We start from the raw sequence: 27,014 nt of genomic DNA, 5'->3' as shown, positions 1-27,014 counted from the left end.
ACCCTGTACGAGGCAAATGAAAATATGACTCGGAGTGAAGATCCTCATAGTATCACTCCACTCCGTTTCAAATTTGATCATTTTAGTGCAAGAGAGTTCAAGATTATCAGCATTTATAAAAGTTCATGTTTGGTAAAAAAATATCGAAATTTATTATATCTTCTAAACGGTAATAGATAGGTATAGAGAAATAGTATATGAATTTGTTGAATCATAATATGATTTTATATACGGGGTGTACCATTTGAAAAATCAAAGAAGCCGCTACTTTATAGTAGAAGCGACAACGCCGCTTCGTTTAGGCGTGTAGGTCATACTGATTTATGCATACTGTGAACCTACCAAATAAAACAGGCACTATACAAAACACTACAAGCGACATACTGATGCAAATTTTAAAATCATAGACAAATTAATTATTATAAAACAACATAATATAATTATATACAATTAAAAGGTTCAACATAAAAATAGGAACGAAAAGCAGTGAGAACAAGTTATATCAAGACATCCCTTTGCAGGAACTCATCTAAGCTATAATAACCCCCGTTCGTCAATAATTCTTTGGTATGGTTCTTGAAACTTACTAAGTGTAGGTCCTTGACTTCCTGTGGCAATGAATTATAAAGTATGATGCCGTTATACTTAAGAGATTCCTTGGATGTTGAAGTTTTGTGTTTTGGGATGGTCAAGTGTTTAGTTCGTGTTGCTTAATTATGAGTGACTGACTCGTGATTAAAATGAACCATGTTGTATCTCACATGAATCAGAGCTTTATAAATATAGATACAGGGTAAAGTTAATATTTTATATTTTAGTATATTATTTAATTATTACCATGGATGGTCAGTTCATTCGAAACTTTTACTTTTCAACGCCGATATTTCAAATGTATCACTAAATATTCATTTTCAGAAGCGCCAGTTCCATTTTTTATTAGTTTACAAGAGAGTAGAATTTACGAGCTCACAGTATATATTTTATTTTCGTTCTAAGGTCGAAAAAATGACGCTAGAACACGAAGGTGAGAAATAACTGGCCTAGAAAAAAATTAGAAGAAAATATTATGTGTGAATTAATAGTTATGAATGTTCCCGTAACGAGAATTAATTAATAACCGTACTTGTACTGTAATTGCGAAGTAGTTGTTGCTTACATGATAATATGTTTACATTTCAGGCCTAATGACATTGTTTAACAATGAACAGGATGCGATGGAGCACCAAAAATTGATTCCAGATAATCAGCTTGCCTTTGTATATTGTTAGACTACTCTGTTGACAAACTGAAACTGCATCCTGGAAAATTTCTAAAGATTACGCAGATTTTTTTCATATTTTATCCGAATTAACAAATCAATATAAACAAATCATCGATATGTGTATCGAAATGGAAGTTTATAATTAAGAAACATTTTGTGAACAAAATATTGGAAAATAGCATTTATAGAAAACAAAATTTAAAATTGATGGATACGAAAAATACGAGTATATCGTTATGAAGAACAACATGATCGGCGTGAATCGAAATCTTATTTGAATTTTGCCAATTATTATTAGTTCCACGAAAAACAAGTAACTGATATTATTATTTTTTCAGCCATCTGACCTTCACACACAACTGGGAGTATGTCGATTATTTCATTGACTTGGCAATTAAATTTTCAATTGAATCATTTGTGCGTCGTCATCAATATTTTCCTAGCATTTATAGGTGCCACTAGCCAGTTGCTTGATAGTATTTGAAAACATACCGGTGATTTTGATAAAATGGCTACCTGTTATCGATGACTTTTTATAATATCATTAAAACGACTCATTACTTCTGATAAAACATGTAAATATTTTTTATCGCACTTCATACTCTCATTAAGAAAACTTTTTCCCTAACTCAAACATCAAGTTACCTTCACGCATGAAGAAAAAAAATGTGTGACACGAATCCTCCAATGACTTTTTGAAATTATAAGGCGAAATTTAGTTTGATTTATAAATAATGAGGGATGAGGATGAGGATGAGGGAGTCTTCCAAAGAAAGGAAGGGATTAAATCAAATAGGTGAATGAATGTCATTACGATGTCATCGATGACATAAGCAGATCAAGCTTATTCCGTGACATTAAAAAATCGTAATTCATGAATGAAGTGTGTGTATTTTCTATAATGTTATCCAATTTGGTACTGAAGAGCCTTAGGGCAAGTGTCTTAAGGCGAAACATCGGTATATACCAGAGGATGGCAGTGTTTTATTTAAGTGCAATTTGTTACCATTCATTTAAAGTAGAACTCATGTGAATAATATCTGATTTTTATTCCACAACGAATGTTTGAAATACAAACTGGGTAGAGAAAAGTATTTTCTGTATAATTCAGTGTTCATATAGAAGTATTTGTTTCGAAAGAGTTTTTCTTTCGTATAATTCAATGTTTATATGAAAGTAGCTGTTTCAGGAGGACTTCTTTCAGTTTGTTTCTGAAAGTTACTTCTTTGAATGATCTACACATCCATGTATAGAGTTACTTCCTTCCTTTCTTTGGAAGACTCCCTCATCCTTCTTTTTTTGTATCAAGATGGAGTAGTAAAAAGCCAAAAACTTTCTTTCCGTGAAATTAATCACTCCTAAAAAATATAACCCCTTCAATTAAAGTTTCAAGTTTCACTGGGCGATTTATTGTACAGTTTAGAGGAAATATAGGAAAAACTACTAGCAGAAAGTGCCGAGCTGTGTTTGGGAATGACCAATACAAAGCCATTTCGAGTTTAAATAATTGTTAATCTGGGAAAAGCTAACAAGTCTGTTATATAAATAATCAGATAAATTTGAGTATCATCAGCGTAGTGATAAATAGTGCAAAATTGTATACTTTTATAGAAATCTGAGATGTAGATGTTGAATAGGAGAGGTCCAAGAATGGAACCGTGTGGCACCCCAAATTTGGTGTTCAAAACTGCTGATTTGGATTGATTGAGGCTGATACGCTAAGTTCGGTGTTCCAAAAAACTTTCAGTGGGTGTTTTACTTTATTGCATAAAGGACTATACAGGGTGTAACTGAATAAGTGTAAAACATTCAAGGAGGTGATTCCTCATCGAAAAAAAGATAGGATCTTTCCTATAAAGAAATTTCATTGGAGCATCCCTTGTTGAGATACAGCCCCTTGAAGGGAGTACATAAAATTTGTATAACAATTTTTTCACAAGCACTGAAAAAGTTACAATATTGAAATTAACCTGACGTTTTGTACTACCAAAAAGACACTTAGCCAATAATTTATTTGGTTTACCCCATGGTTGTGAGGGGTGGAAAACGCAACCACTAAAATGTATTTCCAATGTAACTTTTTGTCTTATTATTTGTTTACCATTTGAAAACTTATTTCCGATAGCCTGTTTCATTCTAAACGAAAAATGTCTCTTGGGTTTTTTGCCCAAAATAAACCAGTTCGCAGCAAAAAATTATTTTACGAACAATTACAGAGATACATCGTCATAAATGCGAACTGGATTTATTGTTATTTTGTATTTAGTACCTGCAATAAACGATTGAAGGGCAATAAACAAAACTAATTTATTAATAACAAAACACACAACATGTAGAAGTCATTGTAAATGTTCAATATGTCTACCTTCAGACATTACGCACGCGTCTAGACGTCGGCGCATTGAGCCACGTATTCGCTCAAATATTCCTGGAGTCTCTCTCCTGGAGTCTCTCTCCACTGATTTGCGTATGTTTCAGTTAAATGCTGACGTGCTACTTGACTGAAATGGGCGGGAGCCCCATCATGCATAAAAAACATATCCCCTCTGACGCCCAAAGGAAATTCCTCCAGCAGTACTGGATGCATTTCTCTTAAAAATTGAACGTATGCCACACCATTTAATCGAGGAGGTAGAGTATCAGGCCCAATTAAATCATCCCCAATAACTCCGAGCCACACGTTAAGAGATAACTGTTCTTGATGGTTAGTTATAACAATAGCGTGAGGGTTTTCATCAGCCCATATGTGGTAATTATGAAAATTAATAATATTGTCCCGAGAAAAACTACATTCGTCTGTGAATTCTATCGTCTTCAGAAAGTCACAATTTCTTCTAATCATTTCCAGTATCCAATTGCAAAATTCAAGACGGTTCGGAAAGTCTCGCGGTAACAGTGCCTGTACTCGTTGCAGATGGTAAGGGTATAAGTGTTGTTCCTTTAAAATTCGAAATACCGTCATATGATCAACATTTAGCTGGAAAGCAATCTCTCTAGTACTGGTAGTAGGTTGTTCTTCAATCAAATTAAGTACTGCTTCCTCAAGTTGTGGTGTTCTTACTTCTCGATGGCGACCACAATCCTGCCTTCTTTTGTCGAATGAACCATATTCTCGTAATCGTTGATGAAGTCGAGCAAATATTCTATGTGAAGGATGCTGCCGTTGAGGATACATTTCAGCATATCTCTAGAAGCTTCTAACTCATTTCCCTGCGACAGACCGTAAAGGTAATGCATATCAGCTATTTCCTCATTTGTGTATGCCATTTTAATAACAAGTGAATTATTGAAGTAACAAATTAAGAACAGAACAACAACACACAATTAGTATTAATTCAATTTCGAAAATTCACAAACTGACAGCGTCATACCAATTTAATTGCCACTATCGCTGATAGCGACCTTCTAGATAGATCAGTTTCGTATTTTCGCATTTATGACGAAGTATCTCTGTAGTTGTTCGTAAAATAATTTTTTGCTGCGAACTGGTTTATTTTGGGCAAAAAACCAGGAGACATTTTTTGTTTAGAATGAAACAGGCTATCGGAAATAAATTTTTAAATGGTGAACTAATAATGACATAAAAAGTTACATTGGAAATAAATTTTAGAGGTTGCGTTTTTCACCCCTTACAACCATGGGGTAAATCTAATAAATTACTGGCTGAGTGTCTTTTTGGTAGTACAAAACGTCAGGTTAATTTCAACATTGTAACTTTTTTAGTGCTTGTGAAAAAATTGTTATACAAATTTTATGTACCCCCTTTAAGGGGCTGTATCTTAACAAGGGATGCTACAATGAAATTTTTTAAAATGAAAGATCCTATCTTTTTTTCGATGTGAAATCACCTCCTTAAATGTTTTACACTCATTTAGTTACACCCTGTATACTTATATACTTTAGCAACACTCGGAGTATACCTGATTCCTTGTAGCTGCGGGTCAGTCTATATTGGAACCACGAAAAGAAGTGTAGGTACCCGTCTCTTTGAACACACGAGAAATTGTCGACTCGTACAAACCGCCAAATCAGCTGTATCCGAAAATGCTCTTAACAAAAAAGGCACTTACACTATCTCATTCGACGAGGTGAGATCTCGTTAGTCCTTAGCTCACCCAAGTTTCGACTATTGTGAGTTGTAGTTCGTAGGGGGACGACAACTGGTTAACGGAAAAACAGATTTATCAATAGATACAGTAATACTCGATAAAATTCAAAATTACTAACTGTCCCAGAGTTTGGTGTTGGGATATAACTCCTAAAGTTATATCCCAACACCAAAGGTTATAAACAGTGTATCCAAGAGTATATACAATAGAAAAGAAGAGACAATGAACATTGATAAAGTCTAGCTACCTGTTCTTAGAGGTAAAGAAAACAAGGTCATGTAATCATGTTATCAGTTTTATTGCTGTTTTGATGGCTTAGCTTTCAATTATTTCATAATTTCAGTGGTTTGAAGGAAGCAATTTTCATTAAAGAAAAACAATATGTAATAATTGTTTTCGGTGGAAGCCCATACGGGTGGCACCACCACCCCGACTAATCATGGATAACATCATCATATTTCAATCAATTCACACAAAACAATGAACAATTATACAGGTTAAACCTCCTTTTGAATTGTTTCGTTCATTTGTGAAACCCGTATGTAAATTCGTTCAGAAGTTTTCGAATTTATCGCAGTCAGACAGACAGGCAGTCAGGCGTGGCGAATTTGTTTTACGAAAAACTTTTTTTAAGTGGTGTGTTATAACTTTGCATGAATACCTACTTCTTGAAAAATTCACAGGTTTGATTTGATATTATGACAGTACCTAACTAGAACATATATAACTCTACTGAGACAACTTAAATGAATGTGCAGTTCATTGTAAGCAATACAATGAAAAGATACGAGAGATCGAGATAAAACACAAATTTCCACACTTCACTGATTCACATAACCTCACAAAAATCATCAATTCAGTTGATGCATCTAGCTGCAGCGAGAAAGTCAGGTGACTCGAGTGTCGGCTCTGCGGTCTCATGTTAAGGACCAGTTTGCCTGCCTTCCGTTCTCCGGATATTATACCAATGAATTTTTATTTCTGGGTATTTTTGAAGGGCGAGGTTTATGAAAATCGCTACTATATTATCGATGATCTCCCTGATAACGATAACTTGACGAAATGTGGAGAAGCCGTTATTTTTGGTTTTAGGGTAATATTCATAATAACTATTTGAGTTCAGAAAAGGTTGGCAGTGGTGCCGACTTGGGTTTGATCACACAAATAAGAGTATGATATAATTTTTTAACAAAATATTATTTTAGTAGCTTAACAAGTTCTGGTTCAAATTTTACGGTGACATCTTGCACTAAAGGTCATCTCCATGAATGATATTTTTCCTTCAATGCAAGTGAATGTAATTTCTTTGAAGTTATTGCAAAATAGTACCGTTTCCCACTTCGTAGGTGAAACAGTTTCATTTTGTGATCAATCAATCAATCAATCAATCAATCAATCAATCAATCAATTTATTCATTGTAAATATCACGGTTATTAATAATTTCGATGAACGTATCAATATAGGTGTAGATATACAGTGCATTTCTTTAAAGTCCCCCCCTTTTATTTTTTGAACGGGTCAAGTCAAAAACTTAAAATTTGGAACAATGAATTTAATGCATGAATACTTTATTTTGAAGTGAAATTGACAGATGAAACTTTTAAAATGGCGACTGGGCGCCATCTGGGGGAAAAAAATAAATGGAAAACGGGTCTTGCGAAACATTATTTTGAAGCTCCTGACGAATACTTCACAACCCTAGCACATGAAGTCAATATCTTTACCTACTACAAAATGGCGGAACATTTAATAATTTCCTGAAGACAAACACATTAATATTGATATTTCTAGAAATATTCCTTTTTATCTGTCATATGGCAATTCCAACAACCCGATAAGGTTTGTTAAGTTATTTTTTGTTCATAAAAACGACAAAAATGTCAGTATGGCAATGAACAGTTAGAATATTCTCAATTAGTTTTCGGTTTTACTAGTAGAAAGGTACCACGCCAACAATCTCTAAAACGGTCAATTCTCGTCCATTGGAAGAAAAAATTGAAGCGATTTCTATTTACAGTGTGACGTGTAACTTTCACGAGACCGAAAGGATTTTCAATGAACGTTTTCCGAATCGTCCTATCTGAAGAAAATATCTGAGGGAACTTGTATCCAAATTCACAACTACCGGTAGTGTACATAACAAAAAGCTCCCAGGTCATCCGTCCATTCCGGAAGAACAGCAAGTGCAAATAATTGGTGAGATGGTAGTAAATCCTGAACAGTCCACTTATTCCGTCGCGAATGTTTGTGAGGTGTCTCGTTCTACTGTGTGGAGACTTTTGAAGAGGAACAGGTATAATCTATACAAAATTAAAATGGTACTCCAATTAACTGAAGATGACCCTGATTGAAGAACAGGATACTGCAAAATCATGACGGAAACCATTGCAAGGCATCCTACCTATCTCCACAATATTTGTTTTAGTGACGAATGTACATTTTTTAAACGGCAATGTTCACAGACAAAATTGCCGTTATTGAAGTGATACCAAGCCTCACGTTTTGTGGGAAACACATACCCAATATCCAGAAAAACTTAACGTTTGGGCAGGAATATTGGGAAACCTTATTGTAGAACCTCTATTAATTGATCAAAATTCATCAGAGAAACTGTATTTAAATATGCTGTAAACTACTGTTGAGCCTCTCATCATTGAAATCGTTCAAGCGAATCCTAATGAATTCGATATTCAAGATGGAGCACCACCACATTACTCCAGACAAGTAAGAAACTATTTGGAAACTACTTTTAACGGTCGTTGGATTGACCATCGAGGTCCTACAGAATGGCCAGCCCGCTCGTCAGATTTAACAGCTTTGGACCTTTTTATGGGGCTATTTGAAGCAAAAGGTGTACGAAACTGAAGCCGCTTCAATATTGGATATACGGCAGACAATAATAAATATTTGTAGAGATATTGACGTTACTGTGTTCGAAAATGTTCGGCGTGAAATATCGGATAGGCTGTTCATATGTCAAAAAGTTCAAGGCAAACATCTCGAGCATCTTCTGAATTGAAAGTTTCCCCATTTTGTAGTAGTTGAAGATATTGACATTATATTCTAGGGTTGTGAAGCAGGAGCTTGAAAAATACCCCCCTTTCCATTTGATTTTTTTTCCATTTCGAAAGTTTCATCTATCAATTTCACTTCAAAATAAAGTATTCATGCATTAATTTCATTATCCCAAATTTCATTTTTTTAGTTGACCTGTTCAAAAAAATAAAGAGGGGGGGACTTAAAGAAAAGCGCTATACCTATATTTCACCGTCGTGAGTAAATGTCGAATTTAAAGACCGACAAACTCCGACGCATGAGTTTTTATATTTTTTTCGAACTTTGAAGATTTTTCTTGGAACGGTACCTAAGCGTAAGGTACATTGGTTTTCCCTTGTTTCTCCTTTGAGAAACAAGGGAAAACCAATGATGGTTTCAAGCCCCACTTCGGATTATAAAAAACTACCGGAAAATCAAAGTAGGCACAAAATCTGCGCATATTTGCCATATTGATCTAGCCGCCAATCTGGGTTTCTAGGACTCGGATCATTTTAGATGCAAACGCAGACTTTCACCCGATGAATTTCAAATCGCTTCCGGTAGTGAAAAATTAAAAAATAAACTCACCCTTTGATCCTCATGGTTGTGGTTTTCGTGTTGGGCCAACACACAAACTATTGTTAAAACAAACGAAAGTATTAACTGTAATTTCATTGTTTTGCTGGAAACTGTTGAAGCGGTCACACGAAGTAGGCTATGGTAACGGTCTGTCGAAGAACTGAGAAAGAACAAATGAGCGAGCGACTGTTACGTCGAGATCGCGCCTGGCTGAGTCCTCCAAATCTACTATGCGGAATAACATACGTACCTTCTGCATCGACGTAACGTCAGCATGGCTTACGGGGAGTGAATATTGAAAACGTAATTGAATTTTAAAATAAAACTGAACATATAGCTGCGGTTTCCAGATGGAATTGATTTTTTTGTATTTCTTCTCCAAACTGGGAAAAATCAATTTTTGCATTTTGATTGTACAGAGTGGGACAAATTGGACACTTTTGAAGAGAAACTAGATGGATGAAAACTGATAGCTATGTCTGAGGGTCAAATTTTATGACAAAATTAATGGTGAAACCGCATATCAATATCTATCATCATTTCTAATTCAATGGTATAGAAAACTTGTTTTTTCAAATGAAATATAAATAGCTATTGATGGAAAACTATTTTTATGAGACACCCTGTATATTCCTGCATATTTCAATAGAGCTTTTCAAAACCCTTTCAAAAATGTAGCACACATGATGTTTTGCTAGATTTATCTTTGAAATACAGAGCTTTTAGGTTTTTTCATGTAGACTTTGAAACGCACACTTTGATCAAGTAGGCTTTGGACTACGCAGCGATAAAACAAATAAATTTTTCAGTAGTAGCTATCAAATGTTGAGAAAGCTTTTCACAGCAGTGATAAAAACGCATACTTTCAATAAAACTGATAATACATTACCTATATACTATATTTACTACTGATGAATGAAACTTCAACAATAATAATAATGATAAAGAACAATGAAATAGTTTCTTCAGAGAAGGTGTTCGAAATATCTACCAGCTTCTCCTACACACAGGCGACGACACCTTTTCTGAACGTTTTTTGCCGAATTGATTACTTCAATAGTAGTGATAGAAACAAAACTTTGCATCACTGCCGCTTGCAATTCCTATCTAGAATTGGTCATCAATTCAAAAATAAGATTTTTCAACCTTCCCCAGACGTAAACGTCCATAGACGTTAGGTCCGGTGACCTAGCTGGCTAAAGATTAGCTAGCCAATTATTACCAAAATTTACAGCCAAAAATAGGTGACAATTGCAAAAAATATATTTTTCCGAGCTCCATCAGTGGCCATTCATCAACAAGGGGTTCAATATTTTACCTTGAAATGTATAAATACCTCCTAGATGTGAGAGTGTCATTACAAATTAACAGGCCCATAATTATATCCCTAAAAACATCTGCACACACACACTAAATCCAAATTTTTCTTGACTTCTCTGCTCCACTATAGATGGAGAATTTTGTTGTGCCCAAGTATGAGAATTGTAGCGGTTGAAAATGGCAGCACTGCTCATATAAGCTTTGTCTGTCCAACAATCCACTAACTACTAACAATCCACCCGAAGACGATTGTGGATACTAACAATCGAAACGTCGCGTGAAGTAACTTGGCATGGAATCTTTTAATTTTCATCTTTTGTTAATAATTTTTAATTTTCACCTCGTGTTGATAGTTCAATTTTTTGATGGTTGTTCATTGTAATTTCAGTTTTTTTGCTTCATATAATTGTCATTTTTCAGCTAATCTTTTTATTTTTTTATAGATTTTTTCAGGGATTTCAAATCAATTTATATCATACTAGTTGTTGCCCGCGGCTTCGCCCGCTTAGAATTTGGTAGTTGTAGTACTAATTAGTACTATGTTGCTGTATAGCTGCTGTTCCAATGTTCTAACAGAATCAGAATCAACGAACTTAGGTTTTCGCAGCGTTATTGAACAGTGCTTTCAAAAAAGTATTCTTCCGCGCCATCTAGTGGCGAGTTACAGAAAAATTGATAGCCTAAACACCTTCTCTATGAAAAATTACTTATACATGTCAAGTTTCATCGTGATCGGTTGAGCGATGTAGAAGTTTAGATTAGAAATGGAAGTCCAAACAAATGAAATTCACCACGAAACATAGTCAACCACTTTCAAACTCATTCATGAAGTTTATAATTTGTAGTTTGGAAAAAAGACACATCATTGCCAATATCATGAAGATTTCAATAAATCAAATTAAGTTGCTTCACTACTTAGTAAAAAACAAAGTCGATTCCCGCTGTCTGTCTATCCCTGTCTTTGTTGTACACCTTCAAAAGGTGTACAAAAACGTCCGCGAAGGTATATGTCTATCTCTTCGGGATAACCCACAATATAATTTTTTTATCCTCAAGAAATGGCTTATTTACGAAGCGATCAAAGCAAACCTTTTCCAATCAAAAGTACCTTAAATACATTGCGCATTTAATCTAGATCAATACGGCCCTTTCCAGCATGTAATTTAAATGAATATTTTCGAAGATATTATTGATTCAAAATGCAAGGGCATAGCGGTTGCGGCGGTACCGGCCGGGGGGCTAGGGGCGCGTGCCTTCAAATAGCGCGTCGAAGGCCGCGCAAGTACCGGAAACGGGAGTCTAGAAAATACTGGGTACACCTATATTATGTTTAATATTAAACACAGTTCGGCAGTGGTTTCTCGTGAGCTCTCTCATCACGAACAGAAATTTAGAGAGTTTTATAGAATGAGCTCAAATAGTTACCGTGTTTTATTGAGATTGGTGTCAAGAGGAGCACGGGTTCTGCTCCACCAATTTCACGAAGGAAATAGAGGATTGCACCTATTCTTGCTGACTTGATATAAACGTGTCTTTCGCTTAAGCGACCCGGCAGCCGTGCCCCCCTTTTCGACGCGATTCCGATAATTATCAGTGTAGTATCGCGATCGCTCCAGTGTGCACTAGATTAGTTGCTTCCATTATGTATGCACGGTTATGAGTGATCGGTGTCAAATCAGGATCAGGTTGCTTATCGCCTGTTGCATCGCATATCGTATCGCTCCAGTGGGAACCGCGCCTTATTATTAACGGCGATCGCACGCGTTTATATGTATATTTAGTATCAGCATTGCACTCGTGCGGAGCTGGTCGCTAGTTGCCTATAAATCACCAGAACGCTAAAAATAAACCCTCAACATCTATAAAACATTTGTTTATTTGCATTTCGTTTAACGATCAATTAAAAATAAATAATTTTTTAGGAAATATAATCAAGAGGTTCTATGTATAAAAGATAGAAACCCTATAAATGGAAATAATAAAGGATGCCTAATCAAATTATAGCTCAATTACAAAAACCATATATGCACCTACATGAAGACATTTCAATAAAACTATTCACAACAAAAATCCAACTTTTCACGGAATTCAAACTTCTGAGGTCTATGAAGCAATGTACAGGGTGTTACTATTTCAATGCCTATATTCTAGAGTATTTCATGTCCATAACTTTCCGAGAAACTTATTAAACATTTGAGCAAGAGGCAGCATTGCAACACAAAAAAAAATAAACAAGTTCAACTTTCACCAAATATATTAATTTTTCATGAGACCGTGAAAAATTTCATTCCCTTCAGCTACAACACTTTTAGAAAAACGTTTTCCAGAGTTTCTATTTGAACTTAGTTTTCAAACTGTCTCCCAAATTTTGTAATTTTTTCATTTATTTACAAATAATAGATAATGTAAAACAATATATTACAAAACTTACAGAACTATCTTTCCCCACACAGAACTATGATAAATAACTATCATGATTCGTCATGATAATTTTTAAAAACCTATTTATTCCAATGATGAAATAGTTTACTCCAAATTAATGGCAGGGTTATAAAATTGATGATTTCTACTTCGAACAAATAAGGGTTTGTTAAGAGAACTATCTTTTGATGGGCGCGACCAATCAATTGCCAAGTTATTTGAATTAATATGCTTGAATGGCTTCGCAGAATTGGACATCAAGAGACTGAAATGCATTCCAAATGCACACAATATGTAATAGGGGAAACGCTCTCCTATATTTAAATAATTAATGCGAAAGAAATCTGTGTTTGAATATTTCAATGCAACGTCTTATACAGTGTAGATTACTTTTAAATTTTAATTGTCAATATGAAAGTAGTTGTTTCATGAGGGCTTTTTCTTCCAGTTTGTATCTGAAAGTATCTTATGTGCATGATATAAACATCTATGTACAGTATATTTTGAAATCGATCGCCTTCAGAAGTTTCTTATATTATTTTTGTAAAGTTGGAGAAACAGAGAGCCAAACACTTTTCTCTCCCAAAAACTAATCACAACTAAAAAGATACCCCAGCTCCATCTCGTGAACAAAGCCCCAAGCACTAGAACCTTCTGTGTAGGTAGTTGGGAGAGATGATGTTTCAATTTCATTTCAATTCTATTTGGATATACTCATTTTCTTATAGGTACACTACTGGACTGAGTCTGACCAGTGGGAGAAATCGTATATGCATAAAGTTTGGGTAGGTGTATGACAAAGAAAGTATTAGGAATAAAGGAATAGAAACTTTTGTTTGCAATTTTAGTACAGATTAAGAGGGGTAAACAATAAATGAATATTAAAATGCCATTTGGGTTCTTGTAGATACATATAATGAAACATACATCTTGAGGGGCTTCTCAGTCCGGTAGCTGTATGTATCTCTGCTTGGTACAGTCTTCAGACAAGTTTTGAGCTTAATATTTTAAGTTCTTCAACTTATCCATGTTAATAATTATACAAACACCTGAAATGTTGACAGTGGCATACGGTGATTGTACTACGAGTCAGAAAAATGTTTACAAGAAGGTCGAGAAGATGAGAATGGCGACACTCTCTTCAGGAAAAAAAATTCAAATCTTATTCACAAAGTCAAAAGTAACCGTTCATCAAGAATAAAATCTGACAGTTCTCATATGTGGGAAAAATAATTTATTCTAGGTTCCCGCTTCACCCATACACAAGTTTCAAACAGTAACGCTGTGGTCTCAAAGTTGTAAAATGCATAACAATACCTAACAGTAACAAAATATACTGAGGACGTTTCTAACACCTGCTTACTTTTCTATTTGTTACAGAATATAAAGAATCACTTTTTGTACAAAACGCACACACCCATGGCTTTTTCTCCATCACTCATAATATTGAAACCATTTCTTTTAACCATCAAACTTTTTGATGAATGAAAAAGAAGAAAAGAGGAACTTATTTTCTCCCCAGATAATGTCAAATAATTATACAATTACGGTCGATAAGACACTCAATAAACAAGCTTGCCTCTCCATCATATATGTAATAAAGTTACAGTTAACTTAACCGCTACTACAATTTCGTTTGTGATGTAATCGCTTCATTCTTTTCTAGGAACTTGTGCACATAGTCCTTGATTTCATTCTCATCTGAAACAGAAAAAGGTAACATAAAGCATTTCCAACAACTCTTGTGACAATAACTCATCAAAAAACTTTCCAGAAGTTGATCCAACGTACAAACCTTGTTCAGATTCGTTATCAGAGACAATCTTTGAGGATGGCAAGTGGAGAACTGCCCCATGCCATATCTTGTTATCAACTGACTAAATGTCGTGAAAAAATTGAAATTTCTGAGCACTGATCATAATAAGTATGAAACAATAACGATTGATTGCATGAAAAAAAAAGTGAAAAATTGAACAATCTATTTACCTTTGTCAGCCAAAGCATGTGATATACTCCTGGCAAGACTTTTGAAAAGATCCCTTGATTCGAATCTTCGATCTGCATATGCAGGAGTCAACAATTTGACTACCAATCCTCCAACTTCTGTTTTCTTCAACCTCTGCTTTTTGCTGCTTTCACCGTTCTGCTTGTGAGGTTTGACTTCAGGAAGTATGACGGATTCGTCCAACTTTGATTCCTGTTTATCATTTCTACTCAGGCTCTCTTTCATATTACTGCTAGCATCTAAGTCTATTATGTTATGTTTTTCGTCTACAGTCTCCTTTCTGACTAATTCATTGTATTTTTCTTCTGTACTGGAGAGTTCACCATCATCGTCGATGTCGTAATGGAACCTCTTATGGAACATTTCTTCCTCTTTTTTCCTTTTCTTGTCATCCTCCCTTTCTGTACTCTTCCTTCGCTTTCTCTCCTTATCATCCTTATTTTTTTCTCTGTGCTTATCAGAGTGCTTCTCACTTTTGCTATGTTTACTTTTGTGTTTATCTCTGGAATTCTTCACACTTTCACAGTTATCACTCACATCGGTGGCATCTAATCTTGAATTTTTTTCACTAGGGAAGTTTTCTTCTTCAGAATCATCGTCACCGAAGAGACTTTTGAGATCCTTGCGACCACTCATTTCTACAGAGTTTTCAGATGTTTTTTTCGGTTTTTCTTCAATTTCGTTCTTTTCAACGAAACTCTTCTTGAAGAAATTGCTAATTAATGGTTGGTTTCTACTAGATATATTTATCTTTTCTTCTAATTCTTGTCTAGCTGTTTTGAATTCAGGTACTATGTTCACTTTGTCATTAGAAATTTCACCTTTTCCAAATGGGTTTTCCAGTTTCTTCAGTTGTTGTTCCTTCGTGATATTTCGAAAGAGATCACTCAATGTTTCATTTTTTGCTGGTTTCGGTTCAAATAGCAACAACTTCTCATGCACTATTTCATCAGCAGTCAGTTTTTTCACGTTAGATATCTGAAAATATTGAAAATGCGTCAGGACTATCAGGAGGATGTCTTCTAAAAATAACTAGGTTATCGTGTGTAGCTTCGTAAAACTTGGCCATTTGACGATGAATCGATTGTTACTGGACCATAAACAATTCTGTTGTTTAAATTTACACGAAAAATTAAATTTTCCAACAACGCAGCAATTAATCTGCAAAATATTGATGAATTGACGTAACTCTACGTCCAAAAACAAAAATTCGACAAATGACACTAAAAAGCAGATAGATACATTAATTGTAATGTTCTGTGACACAAAGAGTATAATATTGTCAGTGTTACCAATAGCGAATAACGGAAGTGATGCATCTTAGGCATGTTCCAAAATTCACCAGAAAGTTCCGTATTCGAAAGTTATTTGGTAAGGTTTTTCGAAAAATGATGAACCAACATCATATATGACCAAAATACTAAATAATTTCATTAAACGCGGTAAAGTTTAAAGTTTTTCAATTACAATCAAAGTAATTGATGTCTTCTCAATATTCACGTAAAATAATTGTACGTTTTCATTAGTGGTGGTGTTATTCTAGAATCAATCGCAGTTCTGCGTATACGTAGTTCCGCGTTCGTTCGTATGAACAATATTTTACTTGTTTTGGACAACAAACTTTTGTGTTGTGATGAATAATTCGATTAGGATGATTTTACTTCAAGTACATAAAATTCTCTAACTGTATGTGTAAGTATTAGCAATTGCAATAATCTATTATATCAAAGGTACTCAGTTGCAAAGACTGAAAAGAAAAGAAGATATTTCGTTTCAAAATATTCCCAAAGGTTTCCAGAATGCTTTGAAAATTAATAATAAATTAATATCCCTTACTTTTTTTGGAGATACCAGAGTTACTCTAACTTCGTGAGAAGATTTCAATGACACAACTATCTCGATTGGTCCTGCCTCGCATTCGACTATAGTAATATCTTTCAAATAACAAATGATTTCCGCCAGCAATACCCTTTCAACGGATATTTTGAGAGAACATTCCTTAAAAATCACAAACATAATATATTATATGAATTTTAATAAAAAATGTCACTTTGATATTATCTTTTTTCCTAATGTTCCGCAGCGTCATCTTGTGGCAAGAAGAATCACCTAGCGTAGCACAGAAAACCGTAAAAAATAGAAATTGATAAATATTTTTTGAGAAAAGTGAAATTTCACTTAATTTTTTAAACAGGCAGCATGTAAAGCCAACCTAGAATACTTCATGAAATTGTTACTATAAGTTTCGAACAAAAACTTTAAAACTGTCTTTTTAATTTATATTCAACTGAATTTTATAGAAACCTGTTCCCTTTGAATTGAATTTGAATTAATTGGCTCTCATAGAGTTGCATTAGGGGGAAAGGGAATTCTTTATTTTTGTGTGGCTCTTTGCATTACTCTATAAGGAAGTATAACAATAGAATATGCACTCCATAAAATAATAAAAAACTTACCATTCTTGCAATAGAGTTCCTGTACATGGTCATATTGGTGTTAGCTGAAAAAACTTCATACTCTGCATCCACTGAGCAATCTTCAACATCCTGTCTATCCAAAGTAGGGTCTTCTTGACACTTGCTATAGTTCTCATAGAAAACGTCAACTAATTTTGTCAAATATTGCTCTCTGGTTGCCAAAGTGAGCCCCTTGACCTTGCTGGAAGTAGATGCAGCTGCTTTGACTCTCGCATGTTTTGAAAATAACTTGTCAATCGTTTCTCTAGAAACTTCCTGTGAAAAATATATAATTTAAGTATATAAAAAAGACTTTCGTTTTCTGGTGAATTGTTTCCTACCTGCTGATTTCTTCTCAAAGCAAATTGTTTCTGAATAAAGTCATTGGTAGCTTTTTTGGCTGCTTGTTCCCTTTCGAATGAACCAAATTCATCATCACTACCATCATTACCATTTTTGTATCCCTCCTGTTCACTTAAAAAATAAGAAAAGGTGTCATGTAATAGAATGTAAAAAAGAATAACTTTTTTTAGCACTTGGCTACTTTAAACTGATATGTATTCAGATATTCAGGCGTTTGGTTATGTTCAATTTTGAATATTCAAAGGAAATTTGCCTTTTTAATGTTCTTCTCAACCCTCAGCCAATTTAGTGAAGCTAACATGGTTTTAATTGGTGTGCATCTACAACATCCAAATAATATTCGCATTAATTCACTCTGCTGCATTTGTAATTTGTGTACATCTTCTTGATTGCAAGAAATCAATATAGAACTGCTCTAAGTATAATATGGCAAAATAATAGTTTCAAATATAACCCAAGATGATGCTCAAATTCTCAATTTCAGTTGCAAACTCGATGGATGAACTATTTATGAATTCAGGAACAAAGGCAAGTCTGCACCATAAAATTTCTAACAGTTTCAAATTGAACCTACTAACAAACACTTAGTTTTTGAGGAATTCAACATCAACTTATTTCAACATAACCACTTATATAAGTTGCTGAGCTCGTTATTGAGAGTACTTACAATTTCTTATTAAAAAAAAAATTAACTTTTTAGTTCGATGTTCTTTGAAAGCGTGTTTTTTAGTTTTTTAAACTATATTTATTTTCAATTTTTTATAAAAGCGTGTTTTTTAGTCTTTTCAAACTATATTAATTTTATCTAAACTTTGGGATCAATCAGCCGTATATTGTTTAGAAAAATGATCATTGATATTTTCCGATTCTGGAGAGGAAACCTTAAAATCAGCTACCAAGCCCAAGGCAGCAGGCGCGCAAAGGAAGGTTACAAATAAGGCAGCAGTGCGCGTGTTAATGAAAAAAAATTTCTTTTCAAATGATGAAATACATGTAAAGTGAGTTCGAATTACATCAAGGAGGTTATGTACAGCGCCATCTGACTGCGAATAGATCAAGCAATACTGTCGATATATCAAGGAGATTACGTACAGCGCCATCTGCCCGCGAATACATCAAGCAATTCTGTCAAATACAGATCCCGAGCTCGAGAGTTACAAGCAAACAAACAAACATACATACATACATGCAGGTGAAGCTAATAAAAGTGTGTTAATAAAAATATTTGACTTCGTATTATAACTGATTTTAAAAATTCTTGTGTGATTTAGTTAGAGGATGGAGTGATGTCTATGGAAACTTTCGTTTGACAAAACACAACCTTAAGCAAATGAAAAATGAAAAATTTGAGAAAACTGGAGTCTTCAAAACATGTTTTCCAAACAAACCTACTCTGATATCCCCTTTCTTCCATATCCATATAAATCATCAAAGTCAGTACTGGAATAGCTAGTGGGCATAGAATTGAATTGTATCCTTTTGGTTAGGAAGTGTTCCACCATCTCCTGAACATTTTTCTTGTCCTTACAAAAATCACATCTGTCTTTACATTTGGGAGGTGGTTCCCCAAAATGGTTGGAAAAAAGTCTGTGGCGACATTCCCTAAAAATTTAGATACAGACTAACTCATGGAAGTGATTTTTGAAATCTTGCTACCAATAGTGACAATCACTATACAAGATCTGTTTAAAAAATAAGATGAATTTTTATTTTTCTCAAAAAATATTTATTGATTTTCAATTTCTATTTTGTCCTCTTCTGATATGCACTTTTTGGTATGTCATTGAGCTCTCTTATCTCCTCATTCATCGCAAAACGCCGTCCTTTCATGGGTCTCTTCAAACTTGGAAAAAGTCGCAAGAGGCCAAATCTGGTGAATATGGTGGTTGAGGCATTATTGCTTCAGCCCGCCAAAGTTGAACATTCACCTTATTTTTCAAACAGACCTCTTATTCGGTATATAACTCACGTGGGATTCTCACAAAACTCAAGGACTTTCTTGAATCCTTTTATAGCTTCTTCCATCCTCTTTCTCTTGTTTTCCTTACTTCCTGCCTTTCCTAAATCCTGCACCAAATGAAACTCTATAGCTTTACTGTCAGATCGATTGTAATAAACTCTGCAACGAGATGGTTTTCCATCTCTTCCCGCTCTTCCTGATTCCTGATAGAAGGAAGCCGGATCTTTGGGACTGCCCCAGTGTATAACAAATCTGATACAACAGAAAGGATCATAAAATTGTAGGTTTCATAAACAATATCAATTTAAATACAAACCAAAGACTTTTCCCAAACACCACAACTACAATACTCTTTTTGACGCCAACTTGGTTGGTGACATGTGCGTCAAGAAGGAATTGCATTTATTCTACACTAGAGTTTTCAGTTTTACCTTCTATGTAATATCAATTTACCTGACTGAAGCTTTATCAACTCCCATTCCAAAACTGATAGTGGCACATATCACCGGTACATCACCGTTTTGCCACTTATCCTGAAATGACTTTCGTTCCTCTGTTTTCAGTCCAGCGTGGTAACACAAAGACTTTATTCCTAATTTATTCAGTCTTTCCATCAGAAGTTCCGTCTGTTCTCTAGTCCTGCAATAAATTATGCCACAAGATTTTTTTTCCTTTGCCAGATCTTTCTCAGCTTCAAAATTGAGGCAGTCATTGATGAAATCCCTGAGGTGTTTGAAAGGGTCTTCCAATATATTAGGAAAATATACATCGTAGAACAAGTTGCTTCGGAAACTTGAGGTTTTGAAAGTTTTGTGATTTTTCCCTAATCTTAAACTGGTAATTATATCTTTGGTAACCTAAAAATTGATGCAGTTTTTAATAAATGTGATGGAATTGGCCAATATTTGATGAAAATCCAAAGTATTCAAGAAACATAGGATAGAGATACAAGCTTTTGTCTGATTTCTATTATGATTCTTATTTGTTACGACCAGTTTAGGTTTATTAAAGCATTAGGTAAACTATTTTTACTCAAAATCAACTTTCAAACCTTTCTCTTCTAAATGTAATATATCATAATCGTGATTCAACTCATGCCCTTCTGCCAGAGAAAGTGGTTTGCCAATGTGAAAAAGAACTATGCTATATTATTCTTTGTGAAAAGATTCTCCACGGTTGGCCAATATAAAGTTTCGGACAAAAAATTATATACTTCTGATCTATCTGACACTGAAGTTTTGTCTTCACTGTTTTCAATGGATTATTTTTTGTTCTGTAAGCCGTGTCCAAGTCTTTCTTTTTCAAAAAACGAGCGATATTATTGGCATGTCCAAAGTATGTCAATGTCTTACGACGCTTGCTATCATTTCATGAAGGAGACATACCTTTAAAATGGCTTGTTTTTATAGTTTTTTGAAAAGTATTAAGTCAATTATATCTACCTTGTAACCATTATTGCCATTAATTTGTTTGATGGAACTCAAAATTCTCTGATAATTACTTTCTGAAAGTGGAATATTCACAGACTGATAGTCTGCGAAACATCCTGATAGGAATATGTCACAGAATTGTGTACAACAATGTCCATATAAGATCATGTCTATTAATAATTTGGGGATTATGTAACTTCATTTCGGTGATGAATTTCACATCCCTTTCATACCTCATCTGTTCCGAAACTCACCTCTGTATTTGCTGTAGCTGTAAGAGCAATGCAAGGCACATCAACTTTTTCTCTGAGTTCTCCTAATCTTTGATACTGAGGGCGGAAATCGTGTCCCCACTCACTGACACAATGTGCTTCATCAACAACTAAATAGGCTATCTTCTGGAAGTTATGTAGGTTTTGATATAAGTCCTGTAACAAAAAAGAACTTAACTCCATGCAGTGATTATTGAAAAATCATTTACTTACTTTGAAAGTGGCTGTGGCTGCCTGTTCAGGAGTGACATACAATATTCTGGTATTGGGGGATGTAGATTTCAAATCGGCTATGAGAGATTCCCTTTCTGCCTTACCAATTTTTGAGTTGAGTGAGGCGGCTCTTATCTTTAACGCAATAAGATGATCTATTTGATCCTGAAAACATCAATGAGGGATTAAAAAATAATATTGTGGTCTATCCACCTCAGCAAATAAATCAGTGACTGCAAATTCAAATAAATGGAAATGAGCATCATTTGAATCAATGCACTTTTGCCAATGTAACACAAGTCGATTAATTCCGTTAGCATAAATTATGGGTACTCGTGATTCGATGAAGTCGACGAAGACCGTTTTTGCCTGGTCCTGATAGTTATATACCTATAGTTAAGTTCAAATCGTACCTTGATGAGTGCCAGCAAAGGAGAAAATATAATGGAAATTTTGCCTTCCTGCAGTACAGCTGGTAGTTGATAACACAGAGATTTCCCAGATCCTGTTGGCATCGATATGAAAACATCATGTTTTCCTGAAATCAGGTTGTTTAAAATAATAGTTTTATTCATGCTGTAGATTTTTTTTACTTTGGCAAACTTCAATGACTGCCTCTCTTTGAAGATCTGATTTGAATTCATCAAATTTGAAGTACTTCTTGAGTCCTTCTTCAATTGTTGACACCTCCATTATATAAAAATGTATTTATTTGTTTTTAATAAAGGTACAACCTTCACATACTTTAATACTCATATGTTATTGAACAACAATCGTCAATCAGCTGTTGTTTTCCGCGCTGTCAGTGTCACTGTCAGTAACGTACAATCTCTTCTTTTTTTTTCAGTGTCAACAGCATCGACTGCCATGATCTTTAGCCACATATCCCGGAAAGGTATGTTAATAACTCCTTGAGCCACTTAGAATGCACTGAGTGCAGTAAGACACATAAAGTAGCAGATAATGGTAGCAGAATGAATCCAACATCAAGTAGGAAAATTGCTTGAGAAAAATATCTAGTCGTAGTTGATTTCGAATCCATGAACTTTGGATCGTGAGTCGACCAGTTTCGCAACCTTACTTGTCAAATATTTGAACTCTTGGTATATCCTGCTAGCCTATCGAGGAGTTTCGTGTCCAAAATTTAGATATTCGATATTCGATAGGTGGCGATAATGTTGAAATTTTACGCTTGTAATTTTAACAGTGAGTCTTTGGCTTAATGCCTCTCAATGGAAGCAAAACCAATTAACATAGAGAGAGAGAGAGAGAGAGAGAGAGAGAGAGAGAGAGAGAGAGAGAGCAACAGTGAACGAGTGAAATAACTCACATCGACGTATCATTAGTGACAGCGATAGGATGTAACATTTTCATTCAAATATGTCAAGATTCAACTACAGAAACTAAATATTCAGAAACGGTGCTTAAAAGTTATTCTTTGTTGAGAAAATACGTTTTATGACTGTTTTTGGGGTATTATGATTTTTTGTGTTGTAAAAAGATTAATACGTTATTGGAAAACCTACATCAGTGTCAAAGGGAGAATTTCAATTTTCAAAAACGAACGAACAGTTCTACTTTTTCCATTTGTGTAATATTTCCAATAACATAGGATTGTCGAATCATATGAATTGCCCACCTTGTGAGTATTTCAATTCCTATTGTATTATCTTGCTGGATATATGCTTCTATTTGTCTTGTTTACTACGTCTATATCAGTTCTTCAAATTTGTGTTCCGTTCTCTGCGACATAATTTACATAGCATATATTGAGTGTGAAACTGTCATAGTTTGTCAATTTCTGTAACTGCTGCTGATCATTAGTATTTATCGAACATTTTTATATATTTTATAGTTCATGCATCTATTTAAAACCCTAAATAAGGGTTTTCCGGTAATAAAATACCACGTGAGACACCTCGGAAGAAAAGTTTCAAAAATTTGTGCGGATGTCAACAAGGAAAAAGAACCGCCAGCTCAGAAGACAAAATCCGAATTACTGAAAGATCAGCTGAAGGAGTTTGGAATATATGTGTCAGAATCTATTCCTAAGTTTGTACAACAAATTCAGATAACTCCTTCGAATGAACTTGAAATTATGGTGGAGCCAGATGGCATTCGGTGCATATTGCAGTTTTTAAAAGACCATCACAACTCGCAATTTGCTTCACTTATTGATCTAACGGCTTTAGATGTGCCAAGTCGTCCGTACAGGTTCGAAAACAATAATTCTCCAATCAATTTTTCAGCTCGAAATCCTCATTATCAATGATGAGTCTCGAACGCTTCAGCATAGGGACATTTTGTTTCATCACTTCGACAATCAAAATTTGGTAGTAATGAGGAAGTAAAATGAAACCACTATAAATTTTTAGTTTTTACTCTTAGTATTAATACAGGTTTATCTATAATATTGAAACACCAGAATACTGCAGAAAAGTACTTCTTCTTTATTCTTTCGTGCGTTCCCCCTTTTTAACGTACGAGTTGCTAAAACCATACTGAATCGTCTTTTTCAAAACTCACTTTCACTGGAACCTGCTATAATTGGCAAGTTACAACTGGAATCTCGAAAATTTCTGGACTGTCTTCAATCTTTCTTTCGGACCATGCTGATATTTTGAGAGAAACAAGTTTAACTGGCGATACAGCGATTCTTCTAGGACAGCATCTCATTTGTATTGATTAATCCATCTGCCAAACAACGAATTGTTAAGAAATTTCACCCCCTGACCAGTCACTAGCAAGAATAGAGTGTAATTATTCAGCTTCAATATGCCAATGGCAAGAATTTGTTGCAGGGCATTTGATTTTCAAAAACAAACTTAGGCAGATGATTTGAATATGCTTGTCTTACAGCTAGTTGGTTTTGCTTTCATTAGATGTTTGTTACAAAAAGTATGGTAGGAAATGGCCCCAGCATGTCTAAAACGATTTTCTCAAGGGGTTCAACAGTAATATGCTGCCCTGAGTCTTGCTGGCATCAGTATCCCTCACCGACTGAGCTTTTTTTTCTATTATTACATCGTTTTTCTTGTTCAACACTAATGTGTTGTTTATTCGGGTTAGAGGTGTCACCTTCGGAAGTCGGTTATATCCACTATGTAGTAGAGTGTAGTAGAAATTTGAAAAAGCAGGAGATCAGGACGCTTATATCCATCATGTTACAGCTGTTCCTCAACAAGTTTCTACTCGCTGCTTTACCATTGCTACCTGAAGCTCCTTCTTATCGACGTGGACATCGTTTTCCTTTTTCATGCTGGAAATATATTTCGAATACCAAAAACGTTATTCTTAGGATCTGTCTTCGATAAATCTTATTGTAGAAATGAAAAATCATAGGTTGTCGTTGACCGAATCTTGTTCTTTCAAATTACGGTGTGCTAATTCCTGAATCAAACTGGTGGAAGAGCTCTTCTTGAATATTTGGATAGGCCACTCTTGCCATCTTTCTAATCTCTCTTCAAATTGTGGTTGAGTCTCGGATTCCTCTTGACTCCTCATTAGGAACTGCATTTGGTATAATTCATTATGGTGCAACATATGTAACAACTGTTGTTTTTTCCTTTCGTCTGCTTCGTACTTCAACTTCTTATCTGGGTCTATTCTCCTCTTTCCGGTGCCTTATTTCTTCTTCTCGACTCATTTACATAACCTTCAACATTTTCTCGATGTTTCACCGAAGTTACTGCTTCTAGTAATTCTACATTTTTATTGAGTTCTCTGATAAATGACACTAAATACGACAATTGAAAACAGTTTTATTTCACTTAACAAATAAGTCAATTTTTCACGGCACTGTACATTAAATTTGGGAATTTGGCTGTTTCTTCTGGCTGTTTATGGTCGTTTTCCAGATAAACTATTCGCATTAATTGCAAGACTTTGATAACAGAAATAATACTAGAAGATAGATAATATAAAATACTAGAAGTGTTAAACAAGAATTAGTGATCAGCTAGCAATGGATGACTATCAATGTTCAATTGATTCTATGAACTTTCAACTGTTATATGAGCAACCTTTATCTGAGTATATATTAGTATGCCTGAGGATGGAATCCATTATCTGTAATATAATCCAATATCAACATACTAGTAGTTGTTTCATGGTCGGCGTTTGCCAAATTCTTTAGAATATCATCAGATTCATTCATTTCCCTATTAGATTTGTGTTGTACTTGATAAATTTGCAGGTTTGAACTTGTCTACAATCTCCTTTCATACCGATACAATTCAAGAGTCAGAGTGAAAACCTACACCGATGAACTGACACCCATCGGTTCAGTTACCGGAATATACAGGTCTGCCAACTGGATGGAAAGAGAAGTTTGGGATATGTTCGGAGTGTTTTTTGAGAACCATCCCGACCTGAGAAGAATCATGACAGATTACGGTTTTCAAGGTCATCCGTTCAGGAAGGATTTCCCACTGAGTGGCTTCGTCGAGCTCAGGTACGACGACGAGAAGAAAAGAGTCGTTTGCGAACCTGTGGAATTCGCGCAGGAGTTTAGAAAATTCGATTTGTCGGCTCCGTGGGAACAGTTTTCGAAATATAAGGACAAACAAGAAAAAGCAGCGAAGGTCAGTTCTACAAAGAAAGAAAATAAACATTGAAAATATTTTTGTTAAACCTGTTCAGTCATATATTGAATAACTCCTAATTGTTGAATATATGTTTCAAAGACCCTTTCTTGTTCTTGGAATTTCGTGAGAATCACAATATAAGCAGTAAAAACAACGATTTTTCATAGTAGGTACGAGTAGGTCGCCCCTGAGTACAGGGGCTTATGATTTAAAGCGTATTGGAAAATTGCTGTTCGGACCACAAACTACTGTGGTTTGTAGTTCGGACTAGTTAGTCCTACTGTGAATTCCTTTGGTTTAAAGTCGAAGTGGACCAGGAATCAAACGTGTCGAGTCAATATCTTTATTTGATGAGGATTGCTCAGCCCAACGCTTTTTCTGGCAAGGAATGGATAGGTCCAGAAAACCTGATATTTATGAAATGAAGGCAATGACATTTGGAACAACTTTTTCTCCCTCGATGGCACAATTCGTTAAAAATAGGAACGCTGAAGAATTCCATTCAAAATTTCCAGAAGCAGCCAGGGCAATAATCGACAAACAATATATAGATGACTACTTGGATAGTGCAGAAACAGAAGAAGATGCAATTCAACTGATTCTGGAAGTTATAAAAATCCATGAAAGAGTTGGATTTGAAATACTTAATTGTATAAGTAATTCTCAGGAAGTGATTGACAAAATTCCTGTGAATCTTCGATCACCAAATCAGAAACATTTTAGCACTTTTACTCAAAAACCTAGGAGAGTATTGGGACTCTAGTGAAATCCTGAAGCAGATAGTTTTACTTTTTCGCTGAACCATCAGAAATTGGACTCAAAAATCTTGAACAGAACCAAGATTTCCTTCATTGAGGTATTGGGAACACGCAGTGCCTGGTATAGAAGTGACCGTTGCTTACCGAAGACAAAAGTAATCAAGGATCCAGAAAATTAACTTTCCTCAAGGATATCTGAAGGAAAAGTACTCATCTCGTTACAGAATTATCTTCACACAGTTAT

General features: G+C 34.9%; 3 protein-coding genes across 3 annotated transcripts in view; 1 reads left to right on the top strand and 2 right to left on the bottom strand.

The window, feature by feature from the left end:
* The window catches only part of LOC111508418 (GILT-like protein 1), a 41,007-nt gene extending 31,786 nt beyond the window's left edge, over positions 1-9,221 (bottom strand). Inside the window, exon 1 of the mRNA XM_023163897.2 lies at positions 8,996-9,221. Within this exon, the coding sequence (XP_023019665.2) occupies positions 8,996-9,082 (87 nt within the window). The 5' untranslated portion in view covers positions 9,083-9,221. The remainder of the gene's footprint in view (positions 1-8,995) is intronic.
* A 2,942-nt stretch (positions 9,222-12,163) lies between these two features.
* On the bottom strand, positions 12,164-22,231 carry RecQ5 (RecQ5 helicase). The gene is made up of 11 exons (XM_023163896.2): positions 22,020-22,231; positions 21,840-21,964; positions 21,427-21,591; positions 21,196-21,369; positions 19,965-20,368; positions 19,521-19,763; positions 18,944-19,153; positions 17,530-17,662; positions 17,189-17,464; positions 14,714-15,710; positions 12,164-14,428 (listed from the first exon to the last, which is right to left on the bottom strand). Exons 1-11 carry the CDS (start codon positions 22,117-22,119, stop codon positions 14,352-14,354), a joined length of 2,904 nt encoding a protein of 967 aa, XP_023019664.2. The 5' UTR covers positions 22,120-22,231; the 3' UTR covers positions 12,164-14,351.
* A 953-nt stretch (positions 22,232-23,184) lies between these two features.
* Positions 23,185-26,116, top strand: LOC111508423 (NADH dehydrogenase [ubiquinone] iron-sulfur protein 3, mitochondrial). The gene is made up of 2 exons (XM_074171977.1): positions 23,185-23,640; positions 25,622-26,116. Exons 1-2 carry the CDS (start codon positions 23,285-23,287, stop codon positions 26,040-26,042), a joined length of 777 nt encoding a protein of 258 aa, XP_074028078.1. The 5' UTR covers positions 23,185-23,284; the 3' UTR covers positions 26,043-26,116.
* The last annotated feature ends 898 nt before the right edge of the window (positions 26,117-27,014 follow it).

The sequence above is a fragment of the Leptinotarsa decemlineata genome, unplaced genomic scaffold (genome assembly GCF_025532065.1).
Source record: "Leptinotarsa decemlineata unplaced genomic scaffold, Ldec_3_MD MMD2_P_RNA_scaffold_1, whole genome shotgun sequence".
NCBI lineage: Eukaryota > Metazoa > Arthropoda > Insecta > Coleoptera > Chrysomelidae > Leptinotarsa > Leptinotarsa decemlineata.
The sequence above is the reverse complement of the archived record's forward strand: the minus strand, read 5'-3'. Positions and strand labels throughout refer to the sequence as shown.